The 21,138-nt window shown below is 39.4% G+C and overlaps 1 protein-coding gene across 1 annotated transcript in view; it reads left to right on the forward strand.

Annotated features, from left to right (window-relative positions):
* The window catches only part of LOC104163433 (disco-interacting protein 2 homolog C), a gene marked incomplete at its 3' end in the record, with an annotated part of 135,094 nt that overhangs the window by 93,687 nt on the left and 20,269 nt on the right, over window positions 1-21,138 (forward strand). The window contains exons 28-30 of the mRNA XM_009702442.1: window positions 2,479-2,609; window positions 12,666-12,834; window positions 13,781-13,951. Of these exons, the coding sequence (XP_009700744.1) occupies window positions 2,479-2,609; window positions 12,666-12,834; window positions 13,781-13,951 (471 nt within the window). The remainder of the gene's footprint in view (window positions 1-2,478; window positions 2,610-12,665; window positions 12,835-13,780; window positions 13,952-21,138) is intronic.

The raw sequence follows: 21,138 nt of genomic DNA on the forward strand, positions 1-21,138 counted from the left end.
TCCTGGCTGGCAGGTGGTACATTGCTCCTGATTTGTAACTCCTCTTGATTTTTGGTGATAGAAACTTTTTTCAATATTTTCTTCTTCATGCAATTAGGGGAACTACTGGTATATTCACCTGGTACAATACTAGAGTAAGCAGCAAAAAATTAATTGATGGATTTGTTTGATAAGCTCAGGCATCTTGAGCTCTTTAAATCTCTATTCTGCCATTTTCTCCGACCTTCTAGCCACAATTCATCGAAACTGTTTTACCTAGCTGCTAACTTACATATTCCAGTGTTGGTTTCACCAACACACGGGCAGAGGTCAAATCACTCTCTTATTCTTACCTGTTACGTCCTTACTCCTATCTGTTGCATATCCAAGGATTATGATTACTTCGGCAACCTCTGCTGACATATCACACTTAGAGCCTATATTGAATTCCTCATGCTCTTTGGCATCATCCGTCTATTTTCAGAAGCTGTCAGCATACTTTATAAACAAAGAAAGCATCATTTTCCCAGTTTTCAGATGGAGAATTTGAAGCACAGTGCAGTGAAGTGACCAGCCTGACATTGACTGATGGTTAAATGGCTGAGCTGACTGATGGTCGCATATTGGACACTCCTGGAAGATTCATTTCATCTAACTTTAAATAGCTACAATATCTACAGATGTGGACTGGTCATTGGGCTCCTCAATAATTAATAGAGAGAAGAAGGGACTTTTAGTGCAGGTTTTGGCTGGGATAGAGTTAATTTTCTTCATAGTAGCTATTAATTTATCTGACTTATCTGAAACATCTATTTTTTAATGGGTTGAATGTCACATAAGTCTTCGTTTCTTCTAAAGGAAGCCTTAAATGATTGTTTCAGATGCAGTCATCTGTATTAAATCAGGTCTGAATTCCACCTTATCAGACTTGCAGAAATGACTACTGACTATGCAAAGTCAGTATTTGGAGAGCTTCAAAGCTAGTCAAAGGCAGGGCAGGTCAACGAACCTTTTCCTAATGTGACTAAAGGGAAATCCAGATGAATCTGTCAAGGAATTCTTGATTAGCTTCTGATGCCTGGGTCCAGGTCACTGACTCAGCAGGTTTATGTAAACAGTTACCATCTACTAGATCATCACTAATGATTAATTAATTATAAAAGGATCACAAGAGGCTACAAGGCTTATATTCATAATGCAGTGGTGCTAAGTTAAAAAAAAGGCTACACAACTTAGGTGGCTTCTGAAAAGTTGATAAATGTTTTGCAATCACTATGGAAGCAGTAGATTCCGCTTACGATTGCTCTCGACTTTTTCAATAGCTTGCACCCAGTATGGTGTAAGAATTCACAGAATAACATCAGTTCTGGACCTATAGAGTTCAGTTTAATCCTGTGTGAAAAGGGGTCTTGATTCAGCTAGAGTAGAATTAATCTCTGCAAATGGCAGATGATCACTGACCCCCTGTTTTGAGCAGGTCCTTTTGCATCACTTGGAACATGTCCAACCTCAGTTATGGCTCTCATTGGTAGTGGAGAAAAAGTCACTTCTGGAGCTTTATTCCCCTGTTTACCTTAAGATCAAATAAATTTTACCTTCCACCTGCCTGCTCCACTCCATTGACTCTAACAGTATATAAGGCAACTAGCTCAGTATGTGGCAGAGATCAAAGGTTAGACGAGTTAAATCCTACCCAGGCTGTATTTCTAACATGGGTATCTTTCTTATTATTAACAGAGAGGACAAAGATTAAAAGATGTAATTCTGTTCCCACTGTAGTTAGAACTTCTAAGTCAGGATGGGTGAGTGTGGGAAACATCCTAATACTAGAAAAAAAAAAATCAGAAGAATTTCCTTTAAATCGGGTTTTTCGTTTCTACTTTCTGCTTGTTTTATCTCTGAGTGCTTTCTTATTAAGATTTTAAGAACCTATTTCTCAATTAGGAGCTAGGTAAGAAGAAGACATTTTACAGGACCTTTACTAAGTTTATTGAGGATCTTTATTGCTGAATGATTAGAACCTTAGTACCATTTTGCATGCAAAATCCTCTTCAGTTTAAAAAAAGTGCATTGGCATTTTTTATTTATTGTATTAAGAAATATGTACTTAGAAATATGTGACTGATGATCAATAAAATACTTCATTCAGATCCTGCAATTATTCATTCCTTTGTTCTTCCAGAAAGTTTACCTTGTTATCATTAGCTTTGCATACAGCTTGGAGCACATCTTTATACAACTCACAGCTTTCTCCCTAAATCACTTCAAACTTATCATTCATTCTGTCTACCCTCCCCTTTCACTGTTATTTGGATGCCCTCTTGAAGGAAAATTATGTTTTCTTAGATATGAATTACATGTGTGTTTACACTGAGCACAAAGTCAATATTTATTTGTGTTCTTTACCCTGTAACTGATTTAAGCACTTGGCACAGTTTGGGAATGAGCCTTCCAAATGACATAGTTGATCATTTTAATTACTTTGCTGTTGTCTTTCAGATGTCTCATGCAGCCACTAGTGCCTTTTGTCGTTCTATTAAGCTGCAGTGTGAGCTTTATCCCTCCAGAGAAGTCGCTATCTGCTTGGACCCCTATTGTGGACTTGGGTTTGTCCTCTGGTGCCTCTGCAGGTGAGGTTTCTCCTCAACCGTTTGAAATCCCATTTCCATTGTACTATAACACAACAAACGGGATGATGTGAGTCGTAAAAGGATGGGAAGAACAGACAGTACCTCTGGGACTGACATAGGCAACTGGAATTGCTAGAAGCTGTATGGAGAGTGCTGTATGCTTTGTTTGAGCGAGACATGGCCGTAGGTACGTAGACTTACGAGTGCAGAGCATCAGTACAGCTGCTTATTGACCTCCTGCTGTTTTACTGCTATGTCTGCAGGGTCTGGCTGGTTTCATTTGATGAAGGCAGCATTCTACCAATATTACCTTAAGGAAGTGGTTTCCTGGTGTCCTCTTTTTCATTCTCTAATCTGAAAGCACGAGTAGATATCAGGGACTTCCTCATTTGTGGGACATATGGATGTGATTTTTGCAGAGACATGGAAGTGTGGTTTCTTGCAGAAGGATACTTCTATGGCAGTAGCAAAGCTATCAGAAAAAAAACATTTCTAGTGAGATGTGAATCAGCTTTTTTTGTCAATAAATTTAGAAATTTAACAATTCTGTCAATCTCTATACTCCAGGGAAGTTACAGTTCAGCACTGAAAGCAGTTCCATTGATTTTTTTCTTTCTTTTTGTTTTTTTAAGTTAGCTGGGTTGATGCTGAGGCAACAGGACAGAGCTATGGGAGTGTTAATGGAGCACATTTTTATGAAGACATTTTAGAGTAACCATAGTCCAACATCTTTGCTGCCATCATAGAAACTTCTTTAGTGTTAGCAGTACTGCTATTTTTAGTTACTAAAATGAAGATAATCTAGGGCAATAAAAATACTCTGGACAAGCTTTTTACCAATTTACTACATACCTGAAGGATCCATTGTTTGATAACAACTGCAATAATTTGTTTTCAGCAATTACTGTTTATTTAAAAGTAGACTACTGACATGTTTTGTTGCCCTTTTAAAATATTTGTTATTAATTATTAAAGGGACCAAAGATTAACAGTATTATCTTATTCATTCTTTATCAGTCTTTCTTGATTTAAACTGTACCTGCCCTAATACTATTTCAGGTTTTATATAAGGATTAGAGATTTCTTTGTTTCAAAAAATCATTTTTTTTCAATGTCTTATTTCCCCAACACAAAAATAAAAATATTGAGACTGCAAAAAACCTCAGAAAATGTTTTAGAAATGTTGAGATTTTAATTAAATCACTCTATTTAAGTTAGATTTTTTAAATGTTGATTTTTTAAGACAGTTGAATATTTCTTATCTAGATTTACATGTTCCAGCATGCCCTGGTGTCAACATGGTTAGGCTGTAGCTCTGCTGGGGGCTCAGCCAAATCTGCCATGGTGCATTCAGTGAGCCCAGGGAAGGACTGTAGAGCACCACGCAAGAGTTCAGCTAAGGAGTGTATTATTGTATGGGATAATGTTGGGACATGGAGCATCCAGGAATAACTTCTATGCAACATCATAATAGAGCCGTAAAATACAGATAAATGTTGACTGGTCCAAACCCCAAGTAATTTGTGGTGCCCATGACTCTCCCGAATATAGAAATTTTTGTTTCTTCCAGAACCATATTTGCAACAAATAATAAGCATTTGCTACCCTTAGGTCCTTCCCAGTACTGATGGTATTCAGCCTTTTAGGAGGAGAAGATTGTTTATGACTGGCAAATGAATAAGGCAGCAAGCCTTTGGGAGAAAGCAATCAAGGTCTGTGCCCCTCTGTAGCTTATAGAAGGAACAGAAAATTTTATAGCATTTTCAAAGAAGAGAAGGGAAACAAGGGAGTTAAAGGAACTGAGATCAGGCCAGCAACACTCTAATCTTATGAACCGTCGTGTCAGTCTCTTCTTTGCCACTGATCTCCTGTTCCTATAAAACCAGAAAAATTGCAGGCTGCTTGAATTGTGACTGTCATTTAGAGAAAGTTGACATCAGATACAGCTTCATTAATTCCACTTACAAACCTAATTTCCATTTCATTACTATTTTAGAAATGAGTTTTTTTATTATTTGATGTGATAGCAAAAAATACATCCTGGATATTATTAGACCCTTACTCTTCATAACTTAAAACTTCACAAGTTTCTATTTTGCTCTTTGTAGTTTAGCATACCCAAATCCTCCCCAACATTTTACATCCCAGATTTCTACCTCAGAGGATTCTACTGTAAAGTTACAATTGTCTGTCACCACTCCCATTAACTAAATTAATACTTCTGATGGCATATAGAAATGAAATTAGATCTTCAATTTTTTATCAGGTAGGGTGTTTTGAGAGTTAAATAGGAACTCTTTGTTTTAGGACCCCAGCAGGAAGAGAAAGCAACCTCCTGTTCTGGGTGCAGTTAAAATGACAAGTACATTTTAATCCCTTTATTAACTAGACCAAAGGAGGCATTGACTAAGGAATGAAAGAAAAACTAACCTTTTATCCCCGTTGTAGGTGCTTAGACGTTGTGCTGGCCTGCTCCACTGCGGTGCCCCAGAATGCCCCATTTTGTGAGGTCAAAGCTACTTAGGAAAGCTGCTGGAGCATGGAGCCAGCCCTTTGGTAAGTTTGGAATATATTGCATAGTTTTGCAAAGTTTTTATTTTTAAAAAATTTATTATTTTATGGCCTAAAGGGTATAAAATAATAAAGAAAAGAAACCTTGCAAAGCAGAGCAATACATTTTTTTTAAAAAAAGGTATTTACCACATTCCCTCTAAACTGGCTGCATGCTCCAGCAGGGTTTCCTTGGAACCTTTGTCATTGAACAACACGTCTTGGGTGTGGCGGCAGCCATCAGCCCCATGTGAGTTCACAAACCCCAAACTTCCTAATTTTAACAGGTTCTTACTAATGACTCAATAAAAGAATACATTATTTTGGTGTTTTTAATAATCTTATTTATCCGTTCTGAGAGGATGATCCTAGTATTCTGACTTGTGTTGTATTACGTTCTCTGAAAGAAAAAAAAAATTAGAAGTGTCCTTCAATGTAAAAAAATTCAATACTAAATCCCGTTATTCAAAAATGCTTCCTGAAATTAAGATGTCCCTATCTTAATGCTGCTCACTGTGGGGCAGGATAGAACATTCCACAGTTTGTTAGTAAGGATTTACTTTATTGATAGTTGCTGAGTGATACAATAAGATCAGAATTTTCCCTCCATTTTAGCCCAGCTAAGCCAACCCATATTGCAGTTCTAGTTTTACTAGTGGAAGATAAAATTGTCCTTGCTCAAATTAAAATTAAATACGTTAATAATTTTAAATAAATTCTATATGTATTGTCAGAAACTGAGATTGTAATAGTTCCAAGTCAGTAAGACTTGGACTGGACCAGAGGAACTGAATTTTCCAGCCCACAGTGGTCATATAATAAGTAACGTGAATGCTGTAAAATGGTCCTGGGAAGGCTTTCCAGGTAAGGTGCAGTGAAGTAGCTTTCTCCTGTCCTGCTTCTGCTGTCTCTGTGGCTTCCATAGCCACAAGCTGAAGTCCCCAGTGGTGCTGCTGGGTAGCTTCTGCAGCAAGAGACTGCAAGGTTTCTTATTAACCAAACAGGTCGAACTGTGCAAGAAGTAAGCAAGGAATTGCAGCATTAACACAAGAACTGCATTTTAGAAAACTTAAGCCTGCTAGGACTCATTAATTATTGTTAGTTTTTTTAGGCTAACTTGAAGATATCTGGCAGGCATGAGCATTTCACCCAATTTCCAGGCCATTTGTAGCAAATTAAAGGCAAGACTGCATAAAGAAGCCTAAATGCCACATCAGAAAATGGTAATTCTGACATTGGAAGTGAAGGATATGAACATGGCTATCTCTCATGTGTTTTGCAAAGTGCATAACTGGGGCAGGAGGAATGTAAAGGTGGGTCTGCCAGCACACTGCCTATTTCCCTGTGAAGTCTTTAGCCACTGGCAATTTGTGGAAGAGGCAATTTGCATTTCTTCCACATTAGAATAGGTTTGTTAAACCTGCCTCAAGTCTAGAAGGTTCAAGGGCAGCTGAAAGGCCTGAGTTACCTTGATATGCGAGTTCTGCTATGGGTTGACAGACTAACTCCACCGGCTCTGTAGACCTACCCCTACATGGGGGAGTAACTGAGGCAGGAGAGGCGGTCCTAAGACAGTGCTCGAGTCTGAGCAATGGCTTGTAAGTACAAACTGTGCTGTAATGAACTGAGCCCAATGCATTTAGTCTCTGCCTGCCTTAAGATGTCTCTAATGCCAGTGCCAACAAAAACGGCGCTGCCATCTGCATCCTTCAGTTAACCTCAGGCTGTGTTCTCTGTGCAGGGCAAGGTGGCCATCTCTCTTTTTTCTTCCATACAATATAGACGCAGTGGCCAAATTTTTAAAACTTGCTCACCTTCTTTAAGTGTTTAGATAAAGGGACTTTGTGTTGAAATGGCTCTGAGCACTCCAGGTTCCACCAAGTGTATGATTCCCACTCCTGGTGCTGTTGGGTGATCTGTTTGTGCTCAGGATCAGTCAACAACACGCTTCCCAATGAGAAGTTACACATCAGTTCAGAAGCGCCCAGGAGCAACCTGGAGCCACATTAGAAAGCTTCCCTTGTGAGGCTCAGAGATTGCTGAAATGCGTCTGAGAGGCGGAGGTTAAAGCCTTTTGAAGACACGTCAGTAACAAGAAGTTCAAGTTAACCTCTGTCTCTTGTTCTGGGCAGACAGCACCGTCCCAGCTGTTCCCAACAGGAACAAAATACTGACGTTTCAGTGTTAACCAAAGACTTACAGGTATCTCATTGGGGAACCAACACCAGAGCCTGAGTTACAGCAAAGTGCTGGATTATGGCACCGCTCTCACCAGCTCCCAGAACTCTGATGTGGAAGTTGTAAAGACTGGACCTATTCTCAGCACCAGAAGCCTATCAAGATTTATGGGTGTGATCTTTTTGTTTCTGGGGAAAGCTGCGTGCCCTACGCAATGGTACCTTTTGCTATACATTAGTTAAACTTCTTTGTGAGATATCTCTGTCCCTCCAGCACTGATCGCTTATCTGCTTACCATGTAGGGTCATGCTGTTAGTTCACTGTATGCCAGCTGAGCATCTTTGGACTCTGCAGGTGGTGTGAGGTCCTTTACTTGTTCTCCAAAAGCCCCTTTTTTGTGCACATAGTGGGTCTGTGGGAGAACTGAAGATTTAATTTTGGCCCGAGTCTTGTGAGCCTAGGTCAGACATATGCCCAAACACTCTCCTCTGTGGCCTGTACTGTCCTTCCTACAAGCTCTGGTCCAGATGATTGTGAAGGCTTTTGCACAGTTCTGTTCAGGTTCCCTCAGCATGCAGGCTCTTTTCACAGACTTTGAATTATGGGATGGCAATCAATTATTTCAGGCTCTACCAAATGCCCAGTTCCCTTACCTGCCCCTCATCACCAAATGCCAAATATCATCTGCAGAATCATAGAATCATAGAATCATTATGGTTGGAAGAGACCTCAAAGATCATCAAGTCCAACCGTGTACCTGATGCCACCATGTCCACTAAACCATGTCTTGAAGTACCACATCTAAACGTTTTTTGAATACCTCCAGGGACGATGACTCCACTACCTCCCTGGGGAAATGCAGAAACTAAATGCATATACTTATAAGACTCAGTAATAACTACTTGCGTCCTGCAGTTAAGTGCAAAAGCAGCTCATATCACCTGAGAAGGACACCAGAAGTAAGGGCAGTGGCAGGTCAGTAGCCTGCCAGAATGCAATTGCAAATTCTAGTTACCATTTGTCAGGATTTATTGCCCTGCTGAAATTTCTGGAGCTCTGATAAAACCTCAGACGTTACTGTTAATCTGCCTCAGCACAACATGGGGTAAATCTTTGATTCAGTGGATCAGTTAAGTGCCAAGATGTCCTTCCAGGCATCTCCGCGTGCTGCCAAAAAAGCCTGCCAGGCAGTGGAACCGGTGTTGTGATCAGATGGCACCTTCATACCAAAATTACATCCTGGTGCATTTAACTGGAGTATTCCTGTCCTTGGGCAGCCCTTGCTTAGTGCAGGCAGACAAGGCTCTTCACTTACAGACACAGTCTAAGGCTTTGTCCATCACGTGAATACTTCTTTTTCCCCAGATTGCTTTGCAGTCACCTAAAGGAAGACAGCATTTCTAAAAGGTGATCTTCTACCTCAGCTACCACTGCATTTCACTCTGCGACTGCATCCCAAAAGTCATTGTGACAAGATGATGCAGGGATGCTCTGTAGTCACTCTCCTTTTTTGTCTTCTTTTTTGCCTACTCTTTTTGCATTTTATGAAAATGGTGGAGACTGATAAACAGATGTCCAGGTATGTCAGATAGTCTCTGCAGTTATGCACTGTGTTTACTCCTCTTATAAGAATTATATCAGAGACAGAGTTACTTTTGTTACAACAGATTTCTACAGCAGTGGAAAAAAGCAATCTTGCTTCAGTTCCTTCCCAGTATTTATATAACTAAATTCTTACGCCTACTCCAATTGTCTTATATTGTTGCGATTTCAGGACAGTAATTCTAGCTTCTGCAATTTCTATTTAAACCCCCAACTTTTCCTAATATCCCACCTGATACCCCTGACGCCACAGTGTTCACCACGATTTTGTTGCTTCCAGTATGAGAATAGCAAGGCTGACAGCTTAACCATCCCTTGGTGACTATTGTGTTTCAAGGTGAGATGGAACTGTCTTATTTGTTCAGTGCCTCAGTTTCAGGATTAACTCTACCATATCTAGAATGTACCATACCTAGATGTAGCTACCAAACATCTCTACCGTACTTAGAATTACATGGAGGCAGCACTGACAGACATTCCTATAGGTTTGGGACCGTATCTAGCTTTATCCAAAGCAGCCTTCCACAACTGCAGTGTGTTCAAGCACGTGGTCCTCTGCTTGGTTGTTGGCATCCATATTAAGCAAATACCCTCTTAACATCTCATAGTGATTTAAAACCACTGAAGTGGTAGAAATGTTTCAACTGACTGTACAAGGGAGTTATCTTTTTTTTCCCTCAGCTTCTCTCCACCAAAATATTGGTGACATACAGCTTCTCAGGGGTTAACATGGAAGTATGAAGTCTGCAAATTTGCAAGGATATGTGGCTACCAGGCACGTGTTGTTGCTTGGAGTGATTCACAAAACCTGCATAATGTTTCTGAGATTGATTCGGGGAGGTGAGCCAAGTTATGAGTGACATTGTGGTGGCCAGGTGCTGCATAAACCACTTCAGCTGTGGAACTGGCACATTCACCCTAGAAATATGTCTTTGTAGTTCTTCTCCTAGCTCCACCAACTGCTCTAGCAAATCAGATGATATGCAAGGGTTATTAAAGCACAGCTCGGTAGGCAAAGCCTGTGTTGGTCATCAAGTTTCCATGCATGGTATCATCTTTCTGTAGGTTTACGTACTGTAGACAAGAGCAGCACGTGTCTGAGGTTCTGCACCACAGAAAGTTTCCTTCCTGTTAGGTATTTCCTGCTGCTCTGCAGTTTAATTCTGAACTCCTCAGTATTTCTGAGGGATTAGAAAACTCAGAAAAGGTACTAGCAACATCTTCATTTATTTCTGTCTAATCAGAGTGATTTTTTTAGTCAAGGTCTGATCATAAGAGTGTTTATTTCCCTCAGTCTGGAGAAGATGGGGTTGTTTTATATCTAAATCCTCATACTTTGCTTCATGGCTGTGGGTAGGAGGTTAGAGCAAACACAAGTATCTTTCTTACTTGTCCAACATAACTTGATCAAGAAAGGGGGACAGTTCACCCCCACTCATTAGTGTTGCTGAGGGGGAAAAGATTTGTCTTTGCTGTAAACTTGTATTCCCAGATTCCACCATTTTGGACTATTTCCTGGTAAAATGCACTTGGAATCAATTTTCTATTCTTCTACTGAACGCAATGCAGCCTTTTCCTCCCTTATTACTGTGGAGTTTGTGTGGGCACTTTTCAGTACAGCAATGAAGTTTGTTCTTTCGATTCTGTTTTTATTTTGGGATGTTCTGCCCAGTTCAATAAGTGGCAATTAAGGGATTTAATGTGGTTCTGAGTAACAATTCTCCCACATTTGACCCCGTGGCAGCTTGTTTATTATTGTGCAGATGTTTTTTTTCTCCTGGTGTTGCTTGCATCAACTAGAGGAGTTCAGGGATGGGGGGGAAGAGTTTGATGCTGAATCTCTGTATACGGTCTTTGTACAGATTGGAGCCCATCCCAGGTTCTTACTCAAGTGGCTACAGCTACTTGTTTGTAACAATTATGTGTTTACCAGACAGATCACATACCTTGATTGTTTGAGGGACCCTAACCTTAAATTTGCCAAGAACTAAGACCTTTTGATCTTCTCTGAAAAACTTAATAGAATTGGCTGAGAAAGAAAAAGTGAAGTAATATTTATAGTAAAAACTGTTACTACTCCCTAGCTGAGTTTGATCTGTCACTTGAACTCAGGGCATACTGCTTCCAGGCTTGGGTAACTTTGCCAACATCTCTTTTCACATGTTTATGAAGCACATGCTCAAGGTTCAGTCATACTTTATTCTGGTTCCATAAAAGCAACATAAAAGCATAATGCTTCATCTGACTGCCCTGTGCTGTAGTCATTATGTCAACCGTATCTGAGAACACATCGCTTCATGGCAAGTCACTGGTCATGAATCATCAAGAGTGGCGTAAATGTGGACAAGAAGTCAAAGATAAAATTTTTACTGTACGATAAATGAAATTATTTGAACTGTAGTTCGTACATATTCCATGACATATCCTGGCTCATACTCCAGCAGAGACTTAAACTATTTGAATTATTAACTGCCATTCTGGCTGGACTTGTACACCTTTTATGCCTTTATCATACCAAGTAAAGACATCTGGGTCACACAGACCTTGTTCTAAATTGCACAGCTCTTGAAAGCACTCTCATCTGGGTTTGTGGGGGGTAGGTGCACTCACTTACCAAGGAGGGAAGCAGTGTGAGCAGCCCATCTTCAGGAATTGCAAAGGTGTGTATCTTCTTCCTAATGTCAAACATTACAGATATGCTGATATTCCTGAAAATAAAGTTCCATTTCATGTCTTACCTTGGACACTTGGGTTTGAAAATGTCAGCTTTACTCTACCAAGCTGGCATTTCAAGTTTTCAAGCCACGAATGAATTTCTCTCATGTGCATCATAAATCTCTGGGGCTTTATGGTCCTTTCTCAGAACTTCTATGATTTGGGGGTTTTATGCTATGACCATTCCAATTTGAAATATCTACAAATCACAAATTCAGATGTGAGGGGACTGTAAAACTGATGATAAATCTGCCTGTCTGAGATGAGTGAACAACATAGGACTCATGGGAAATAAAGACATCAAATTGGGAATATTTTTTTCCCTTTGGGGGAATCTTGGGTACCAGAGAAATTAGCTCTGACATAATTGTTTCCTTCAGGGACCCTGATCAATGTCTTTTCTCAATAGTTATGCTCACTGGGTATGCAGTAAACAAGAGATGTAGTATATTTGGGGTTTAAAAGTTCATAAAACTTTCACAGAAGAAATTTAAAGCCACAAGGATTGTTAAATTGGGGCCAGACTTACTCCGTTGAAAATGGTTGCAAGCCTCATGCTTACCTCAGCAGGAGAGAGGTTATTTCCATATTAAGCAATCAAGTGCTCTTTTAATCAAGGTATCTTAAAATGGTAATTACTCAATCTTAATTATTTGTCAGCAACACATAATTTTTGTTGATACTATAATACTGTTTATTAGCACCATTAATAACCAAGCTATTTTGCTCTCTTCAGTACAGTTCTAACAGCAAAGTCCACAGACATTTTGAATAAATTAGTATTTTAGGAGCATGTTCTGCCCTCATTCCTCATGATTCCTTATAGACTCTGAAGGTATAGCAAAAACTAGAGTTAAACTTCATGTTAAACTACTGGACTTCCAGAGCACTGTAAGACATTACATGGTTCATCCAGTGCTGTGATAAACTTTATATTCTAGTACCCCGTACCTTGTAAACATCTGCGGACAGAAGCATTAGTGTGCATTAATGAATCTTGTATCTTTACAGCGTTTATTCAGGACACCAGTCTATTTTGATTCCTCCCTCAGAACTGGAGACCAATCCCGCTCTGTGGCTTCTTGCAGTGAGTCAGTACAAAGTGAGAGACACTTTTTGTTCCTATTCGGTCATGGAGCTTTGTACTAAGGGACTCGGTTCGCAAACAGAGTCGCTGAAGGTGAGTAATTCTGCAGTCGTGCACAACCTGTTGTCTGCACGCTGGTATTTGAGAGCCTTCCCTGCCATGAACGGCTGTGTTAAATGTGTGCAGCAAGGAGAACATCATCAGAGGGCCAGGGCAACTTCCACAGAACCTGTGTTAATCCTTGCCAAAGGCTATATATGAATAGCAGTCATTCTCTTTCAGATCACAAGGCTTTTAAACATCAAGGAAAGGCTTGTATTTACCTAAGCTTTCTGATCTGTGTTGATAGGCAAGTGTTGGAAAACAGAGGTGTAAACGTCCAAGAGGCCCAAGGAGTATTATATTATGTATTATATTTTATGAATTCCCTGATTATTTGAAGTACTAGTTTGGTTTTGGCCCCTGTAGTTAAATAATCACTTACTTAGAAGTGCTGTATTGTTTTAACTGGATTGACTTCATTGTGTTGGGGGGGATGTATTTTCTGGGTTTTTTCCCCAGAATTGAACGCCATGTAGCCAGTTGCATTTCTGAAATACAGAATTTCCAGTATGCTACTGAAATAAGTTAGATCTTGGGATAGGGATATTTATGATGTTTCCAGCCCTTCTTATCCTCGCTTAATAATTTCCTAATCGGTTTTTCCACGGCTAGAGACTGCTTCCTGTTCGCTATTATTCACTGGCTTTCTGAATTAACATTGGGAAGTAGCATTCCCTCCCTTCAGAATTAGCATACCCATCTCTTCCTACATGCTAATGTTGAGATGACAAGCAAGTATGTCTGCTCTTCTACAGCTATTAGACTGTCATCTGGCCATCCAGCCTCCAGGGAAGATGGAAATTATACTGGCATCTTAGCCTCCATTCCACTATTCCTCTTGAATCATAATATCTACATAATGCGCTTAAGTGCTACTAACTGTTTTTCATTAAATCTTCCAATTTGTGGCCTTTGTTACATTTTAACTTCTTTTTAGGCAAGGGGATTGGACCTTTCACGTGTACGCACATGTGTAGTAGTGGCTGAAGAACGACCTCGGATAGCTCTTACTCAGTCATTTTCGAAATTGTTTAAAGATCTTGGTCTCCATCCACGGGCTGTGAGCACATCACTTGGCTGTAGAGTTAACCTGGCAATATGTTTGCAGGTAAGATTTTTCACGCCCTAATCTCAAAGTTGGTTTAAGAAAATGGTTTCCAGTAAGAAGCATTCATTATATTTCTTTTGACTGCTTGGTTGTAGACATACTAAGGAAATGCATGTGGTACTTAATGTTCTTGCATATACAGCTAGTAAATTTCTGTTACTTTGTCAACTATTCATCCCTCTCATGTTGCAATCATAGCATTTATTCTGCCCATGAATATGGTAATTCAGACAGGCACATAGTAGTGACTCTGTACTCTGTACTCCAAAAATAGTATTTAGTCATGTAATGTAAAATACAGTTTCCAAGTGCTTACTTTAGTATCTTACAAAATGGATTCCTTCTGTTTATAATTCCAGCCATTACCTAATTAGCTAGATATACGTATTTTCTGCATACATTTTATTGCTTACAATGGAAAATTATTTTGGTACATCTCTTCCATTCTGTTTTGATCCACTAGTCAGAAGAAAGTACCCAGGGATAATATAGGATTTAACTTGCATTCTCCAAGAATCTTTATTGAGTCATGATTTTAAGGACAGATGGAGCACTGTAGCTATCTAGTCTGAATTTCTGAATAACCTCTAGGTTTTCACCCAATGATAACTACACCAAGGAAGTAGGTTTAGGCTGATCTACAGTATATAATTTTATCTTTCAAGGCTTCAAGTGATGAAAGTTAACTTGCTTTTTTATGAGGTGTTCAATTTTTAATTAATTTTGCCTTGTTTCTAGTTTAAATTTATCTGGCATTAGATTCAGCCATTTTTTATTTTATTACATTCTTCTAATCTAGAATAAAGAATCTCATTTCTGTCATGACTCTACTACACGTCTTAGTCTTTGATAAATAGATAAAGTACCTTAAGACGTGCTTTCCTGATCTGTGTCTCATGTTTATGACTCCTGATCTCTTTCTGTCCTTCCAAACCTGGTATCAGAACTTCACGTATTATTCCTGTAATAGTGCCACAGGTGTCCTACTCAGATATAATATGATTTCTGACTTAATAATCTTTTTAAATAATACAAGAATCATCTTCTGCATTGGCAGCTGCATTGGCTGGGAAGTTCTGTATTGATGTGGTCACCTACCATCTCTCTAACCTCTTCAAAGTCACTGTCACCCAGGTGGAACTTGCCTGTATTCTATATGGTGCATCCTACATTTCAAATCTGGCAGTTACCCCTAGTTTACATGAAAGGATTTCTCATGCATGTAACATGCATAATTACTTAGGTGTGGAAGCCAGAACAGATCTTAGTGACACTGCAAATAAGGCATTTGCTATTCTTTTCCTGATTGTAAATGTAAAGACTTTTTATTTTATCAAAAAAAAATGTGACAAATACAGATTATGGGTTCAACAGACACCAATATGTCTGTGTGTTATGCCTGCTTTAGCCTCTTGTCCTGTTCAACATCACTAAAGAATCCTGGCTTTCATCAGACCTTGGCTAAAAGTGACGTTGTAGTTCAGCATGTTACCAGAGTATGAATACAGAAGGTATGCCATATCTCCAGTACTGCTTGCTTTCTCTCTGAATACCAGCAGACTACCCCTTCACCCCAGGGTGACTTTAATTATTGTTATCAAACATATGACAAGGCAGATCTGAGGAGGGTTAAAAGTCATTCTGTGTCCCAGAGGTAAAGTTCTTTAGTTTGACATTCTGTAATTGCTGCCATACATACTCTCCAGGAATAAAAGTTTAAGAAAATCTCCTGTAGTCTCAAAAGCAGCACTTGAATCCTTCAAAACAGTTTTACCCTAATAAAACTTAATAGTCTTGAGAGAAAAATACATCTTGTAGGTTAGAAACATCTATGAACTCAAGCAGCATCTTCCCCCATATTTCTGTCATGGATTTGATACAAAAAGTACTGACTGAGGTTTTGAAATCTCTTCTACTGAATGTTTCTTTGTAAGAATACAGGCCTCTGTTTCTTTCTCCATACTGCTTGGACTTTCACAATAGATCAGGATGGATCCCCTCAGCTCCCCCCAGCAGCTGTGGTGGAGCTACTTCTGAAAAATAACTGAACTTCTCTGGCCTCTGGTCCGTGGAGGGGCCAGGCATGAAGGATGCTGTAGATAACAAGGACAAATTACCCGCAGAAGTTTGCTTGCCACTAATGAAAATCTCTATTTCAGACTTGCAGTGATCTCTGGACTGTTTGTGGTGGCTGTTTCATTTATGAGAGAAGTAATTTGTTCAGGACAAATAATAAAACCAGGGAATGACATTAAGGAGAAGTAAGCCAGGTTCAATGACCAAGTATGCCTCATGGGAAGTAATATTGTACTGGGTCTGTCTGGGATGGAGTTAACTTTTTTCATAGCAGTTCATACGGAGCTGTGGTTTGGATTTGTGACTGAAACAGTGTTGATAACACAGCAGCAGTTTAGCTATTGCTGAACAATGCTGCGCAGCATCAAGGCTTTCCCCATTTCTCACTCTGCCCACTGCACCACCAACCCGCTGACCCCAGTGAGCAGGCTGGGGGTGAGCAAGAGGTTGGGAGGGGACACAGCCAGGAAAACTGTCCCAGGCTGACATGGGATATCCCATACTATATAATGTAATGCTCAGCATTAAAAAAGAGGGGCTTGGTCTTCCAAAGTAGCCATTGCTCAGAGACTGCTGGGCATCATTCTGCTTCTGGGAGATGGTGATTGCTTGCTTTTGCATCACTTGGGGTATTTTTCTCTTTCCTTCACTCATTAAACTATCTTCATCTTGGCCCATGGGTTTTCTCACTTTTGGTCTTCCTGTGCTTTCCCCTGTCACGCTGGGAGGGGAGTGAGCCAGTGGCTGGGTGGGTACTTAGCTGCTGTCTGGGTCAACCCACTACAAATATGCTGGAAAGCTGAAAACACTCAGAGAAACTCAAGTCCTAATTAGCACGGAGTTAGAGTGAGTTTTTGCTTCACAGTGTATATCTGCCTTTTGATTGTGTTAGCTCTTTAGCTGAAACTTGCTTCTTAGATGGTTCTTTACAGAAATTCTTGAAAGAGTTATTGAATCAGACTGTAAAAGTGGCTAACTCCCTGAAGGAATATTGTTAATGATACTGACTATGAATTTAAGAACAGCACAGAATGAGAGCCTTGAGTGAGGTGATCAGCCTGGCTGATCACATAGCTTAGTGTCAGGCTTCATTGCGTTCTACTAAGATGTTGCATCTCGGTCCGTAGGACAAACTAAAAGCCATACACTGTCTAAAGAGTGGTGTGGCTGGAATGAAGAAAAGCCATTTCAGAACAGGCTGTATTTAGTAACGTTACTCTTCCAAGTGGAATACTTTTTGGCTGAGGGTAGTTTGGCAAGTTTTAAAGGGGTGTGAAAAATTACTAAAGATGTTACTTACAAGCATCACTGCAAAACATGTCGTTTTGATAGAGAATATAAAGATACAGGATTGTATCCTTTGAAGCATCTGGTAGTAGACAATGCCAAAGACTGGATACTAAATTAAACTGAATGCTCTTCCCAAACTGTCTGGAAGTTTATGGTTAGTGATATTCCAGAATAGCTTGTGGGCTATTCTGTTTTCTGCGCTGAGGAATTTTAATCCTTGATCAACGATGTTCCTGAAATTAGCGTTGTCTCCAATATGTTCCAAAAATGGCTCGTGATTTGTGGATTCTGCACACTGCATAAAAATAATTCTAAAGATGTTTGAGTCAATAGCATCTGCCTTTTTTTATTCCAAGTTCTGTTATCCATGAGATCAGCGTGTTGTTCCTGGAACACCATCTTCCACAGGGATAAGTGTGATCCAGCCTATTCTACGGTCTTTCTAAAATGTGTATCTACTAATCACCTTTCTAAACATATCTCAATATTCAGCCATTGACCCTTACCAGCAAAAAGCCTATCCAGTCTTTCTTCTCTGTAGGCTGCCTCTAATGCAATTTCGATGTGACCTTTGATACCTTCTTCACTTAATTTCCAATCTTTTAGACAAATTTAAGACTCGCATATTTCAAAGGAAAGGTATCCTGATTTTACCTAAAAGCTTTTACTGTTGTTCCCCCCTCCAAAAAGAAGAGGGGGGTGTGTATGTACATGTATGTGTATGTGTCTGTGTGTGTGTATATAAAAACTTCATAGCAGAATTTGACCTTTTATTAAAGATTACTTTAAAAAGGAAAACATTGTGATAATCCCTTTGGTACAAAAGAGCCTTAGTCTACCAAATGATCTTAATTTCAGGATTAAGATCACTGACAGAGTAATGCATTGTCATTTGTATTCATTTCCTCTCAAATTTAGAGCAAGTTTACTATGTTTGTTTTGATGTACTCATTTTGGACTAGATTTTTAAAGGTATGCTTTTGAAAATAAATAATTCTCTCTGTCTTTAGGCACTTAAATACCATTATTATCTGACCTTTTATGGCTGTATAGTCACAGATAATGGTCCAGGAATTTCTGAGATGAAAAGAAGATTGCATCCAGCGTATTTTAATTCTCATTAACTAGCATCTTAGCATGAGAGAGAGAGAGAGAAAAATAGATATGAAAAGTAGTCTGTTTCTTACAACAGTACAGATAGTTGTCTAGGATTTAAACGAATTTCCATTTAAACACTTGAAATAAATATTTTCGTTTTTTTCAGCCTGCTACTCAATTTCAGTTGAGGAAAAACTTCTAGAAGTTGTTCCTTTTCCTTAGTTAACCCCAAAAATGCACTAACAAATATGTCCAAGCTAGAGCAGGAGAGCAGGATTCATCTTCCTTCTTTTATGTCACCTCTAAGTGAGATGGCAAGGTTAAGTGAGTTATCCAATATCCATCTATAGTCAGTAGAATCAAAGAAATTCTTCAAGAGAGAGTTTCATTCAGCCTGTCTCAGGTGCCCATCTTGGAAAGGGATTCGTCACCATCAGGAGATACTTCCTACCTTACACTGTGCACTTTCGTCTTTGATGACTGAGGTTATATGGAGTGAATCCTTTCCTCACTGTCTAGCAAAGGGAACTTTGCTATTAAATTTAAGGCTTAAAGTTAACGTTTCGTTTTACTTAGTGATAGATCACACTTTTTGAGGATCTTCCATATTAAAAGTAATAAGGGATAGCTCTGCAAAGAGTGCAACAGGAGAGCATGTGCTTTATCAGAGGTATGATTCACACTTAGCAATGTAGTGCAGCTTTGGGTGAGTTCCCTCAGGTTCTGTGTTTTCCCACCTTTACTATGAGTCATGCCGTGAAGTTCTTTTCACAGCTCCAGCTTCTGTGCTTGTCTATGTGAAATTGTTAAGTGCACATCAAAAATTCCATTTCTGAGCATCACTGGAGCAGTAGTAGACTCATAGTAAATATTGAGGCCACATGCTTAGATAGCAAAACAAAACAAAACCTAGAACAACAGTTATTTTTAAATTCTTAGGACTTCTATTTGCCTAGTTTGTGGATTTTAGCTCTGGGGAGGGAAGCAGGGGAGAGCATGCAGCTTGGCCTTTGACTTCAGTGGAAATTAGGTACAGGCTGGGTGCTGGCATATGGTCATCCCTACTGCTGACTTGTTGGGGTAGTCTTCCATGCAGTTTTGACCTGCAGTGTTTTCCTAGAGAATAAAACCCTGGCATGTTGCAGAGGTTTGCACGGACCAGGGATGGTTCACTGCCTATGCATGGACATACTTAGTCCAAGGGATATGACTTATAATGTACCCATTTTCAGATGGAAAGTGATGTTTGGCCTGTTCTATTTCCTTGAACACTACCTAGCATGTCCTTAGTAAGTATCAGATACAAAAGAAGTCATGTTGTTTTTTTCCTGTTACCAGCATTATAGATGCTTGCTCGCTCTGTCTTGCAAAATAAATGTGCACAGACAAATTGAGTCAGTCACTCTGGTCTTGGCTAGACTCTGCTTCTTTTGAAGCACTTTTAGAGTATCTCAGCTGCAGCTGGCCACAGAAGGACGATTGCTGAGACTTCAACTGCTGTTTCTCAAGCCCTTCCTTAGTTAAAAGCCATATGAGGCTCTGGTACTCTCAAAACTCCTCTTTGGACCTGCAGTATAGTCACAGGAATGAATTATAGAACTGATGGATTTCAGCAATTCTCCTGCTTTCTTGCAGTTCCACTGCAGTATTCAACCTGGATTATCAGTTGTATTTCTGTTTTGGGGCAGCAAGGTAATGAGCAGATCCATCCTAGTTTTTAAAACGCTTCATCTTCCCCTGCATCCAAAATAAACCTGTTTTAAGATGCTTCTGTGGCAACTTCCTGTAGTCTTTATCTTTGCTGGAATTCAGAAGTTTAATGAGAGGGATATGGGACACCAGTGCTCTCAGAGCTGTTTATTTTCACAAGTTGTAGGGCAAGTCCCGCTGCAGCCATCTGGTGTTAGATGCTCCACATGACAGTAGCAGCTTAGGACTGGTCACCACTGTGTTTTGTCTCGTTGCTGCATTATCAGTCGTGGTGGAGAATTGGTGGGGTTTTATTGGTTTTTAATTTTACTGTTCTTTATACTTTTTACACTGTTTATCGTGGCAAATAGACTAAGAATGAAGAATTATTGAACTGTGACGTTACTGCATTTAGTTGAGGTCTTCTAGTAATTAGGTTGTGCACGAAGCCTTGATTTCATTTTACTCTAGGAGGAGGTTAATCTGTATGAAACAAGGTGTAAGTATCTTTCTCTGTTTTGTACTAATTTTTTTTTCCAAAAAGAGAGCTTACTTTTGATTTCCAGAGGACATCGCATACAAACTTCTTTTAGTAGTGAAATGGCAGACCTGGAATCCCTGTCTCAATGGATGTACATTAAAATAGCAGGGCCATAATGTTCACTGACTTCTTCACCAAAAACAAACAAACAAAAAGATCATTATGCTAGACATATGTTTTCCACTAACAATGTTGTCTGTAGTGTCCTAAACCCATTTAAGTCTCTTTTGTCGAAGGTTAGCAGTCTACAGCTGTCTCTTCTGTTGCTCTACTAAAATGTTGACACCTCATTTTTTACTTTTTTTAACCTTTAATGGTATAATGATTAATTTGTAAGATTCCTGTATTTGACATTGTTTTTCTTTTTATTTTACTCCCTGCTTTTTGCATTCTCCTCTTTTTTTTTCTCCCACCCTTCATTCCCATTTTTTATTATTATTTTTGTCTTGTGTTACCTTCTTTCCTTCTCTCCCTCATCCCTGCTATTCCTGCT

This window comes from Cariama cristata, unplaced genomic scaffold (assembly GCF_000690535.1).
Source record: "Cariama cristata isolate BGI_N322 unplaced genomic scaffold, ASM69053v1 scaffold10666, whole genome shotgun sequence".
Lineage (NCBI taxonomy): Eukaryota > Metazoa > Chordata > Aves > Cariamiformes > Cariamidae > Cariama > Cariama cristata.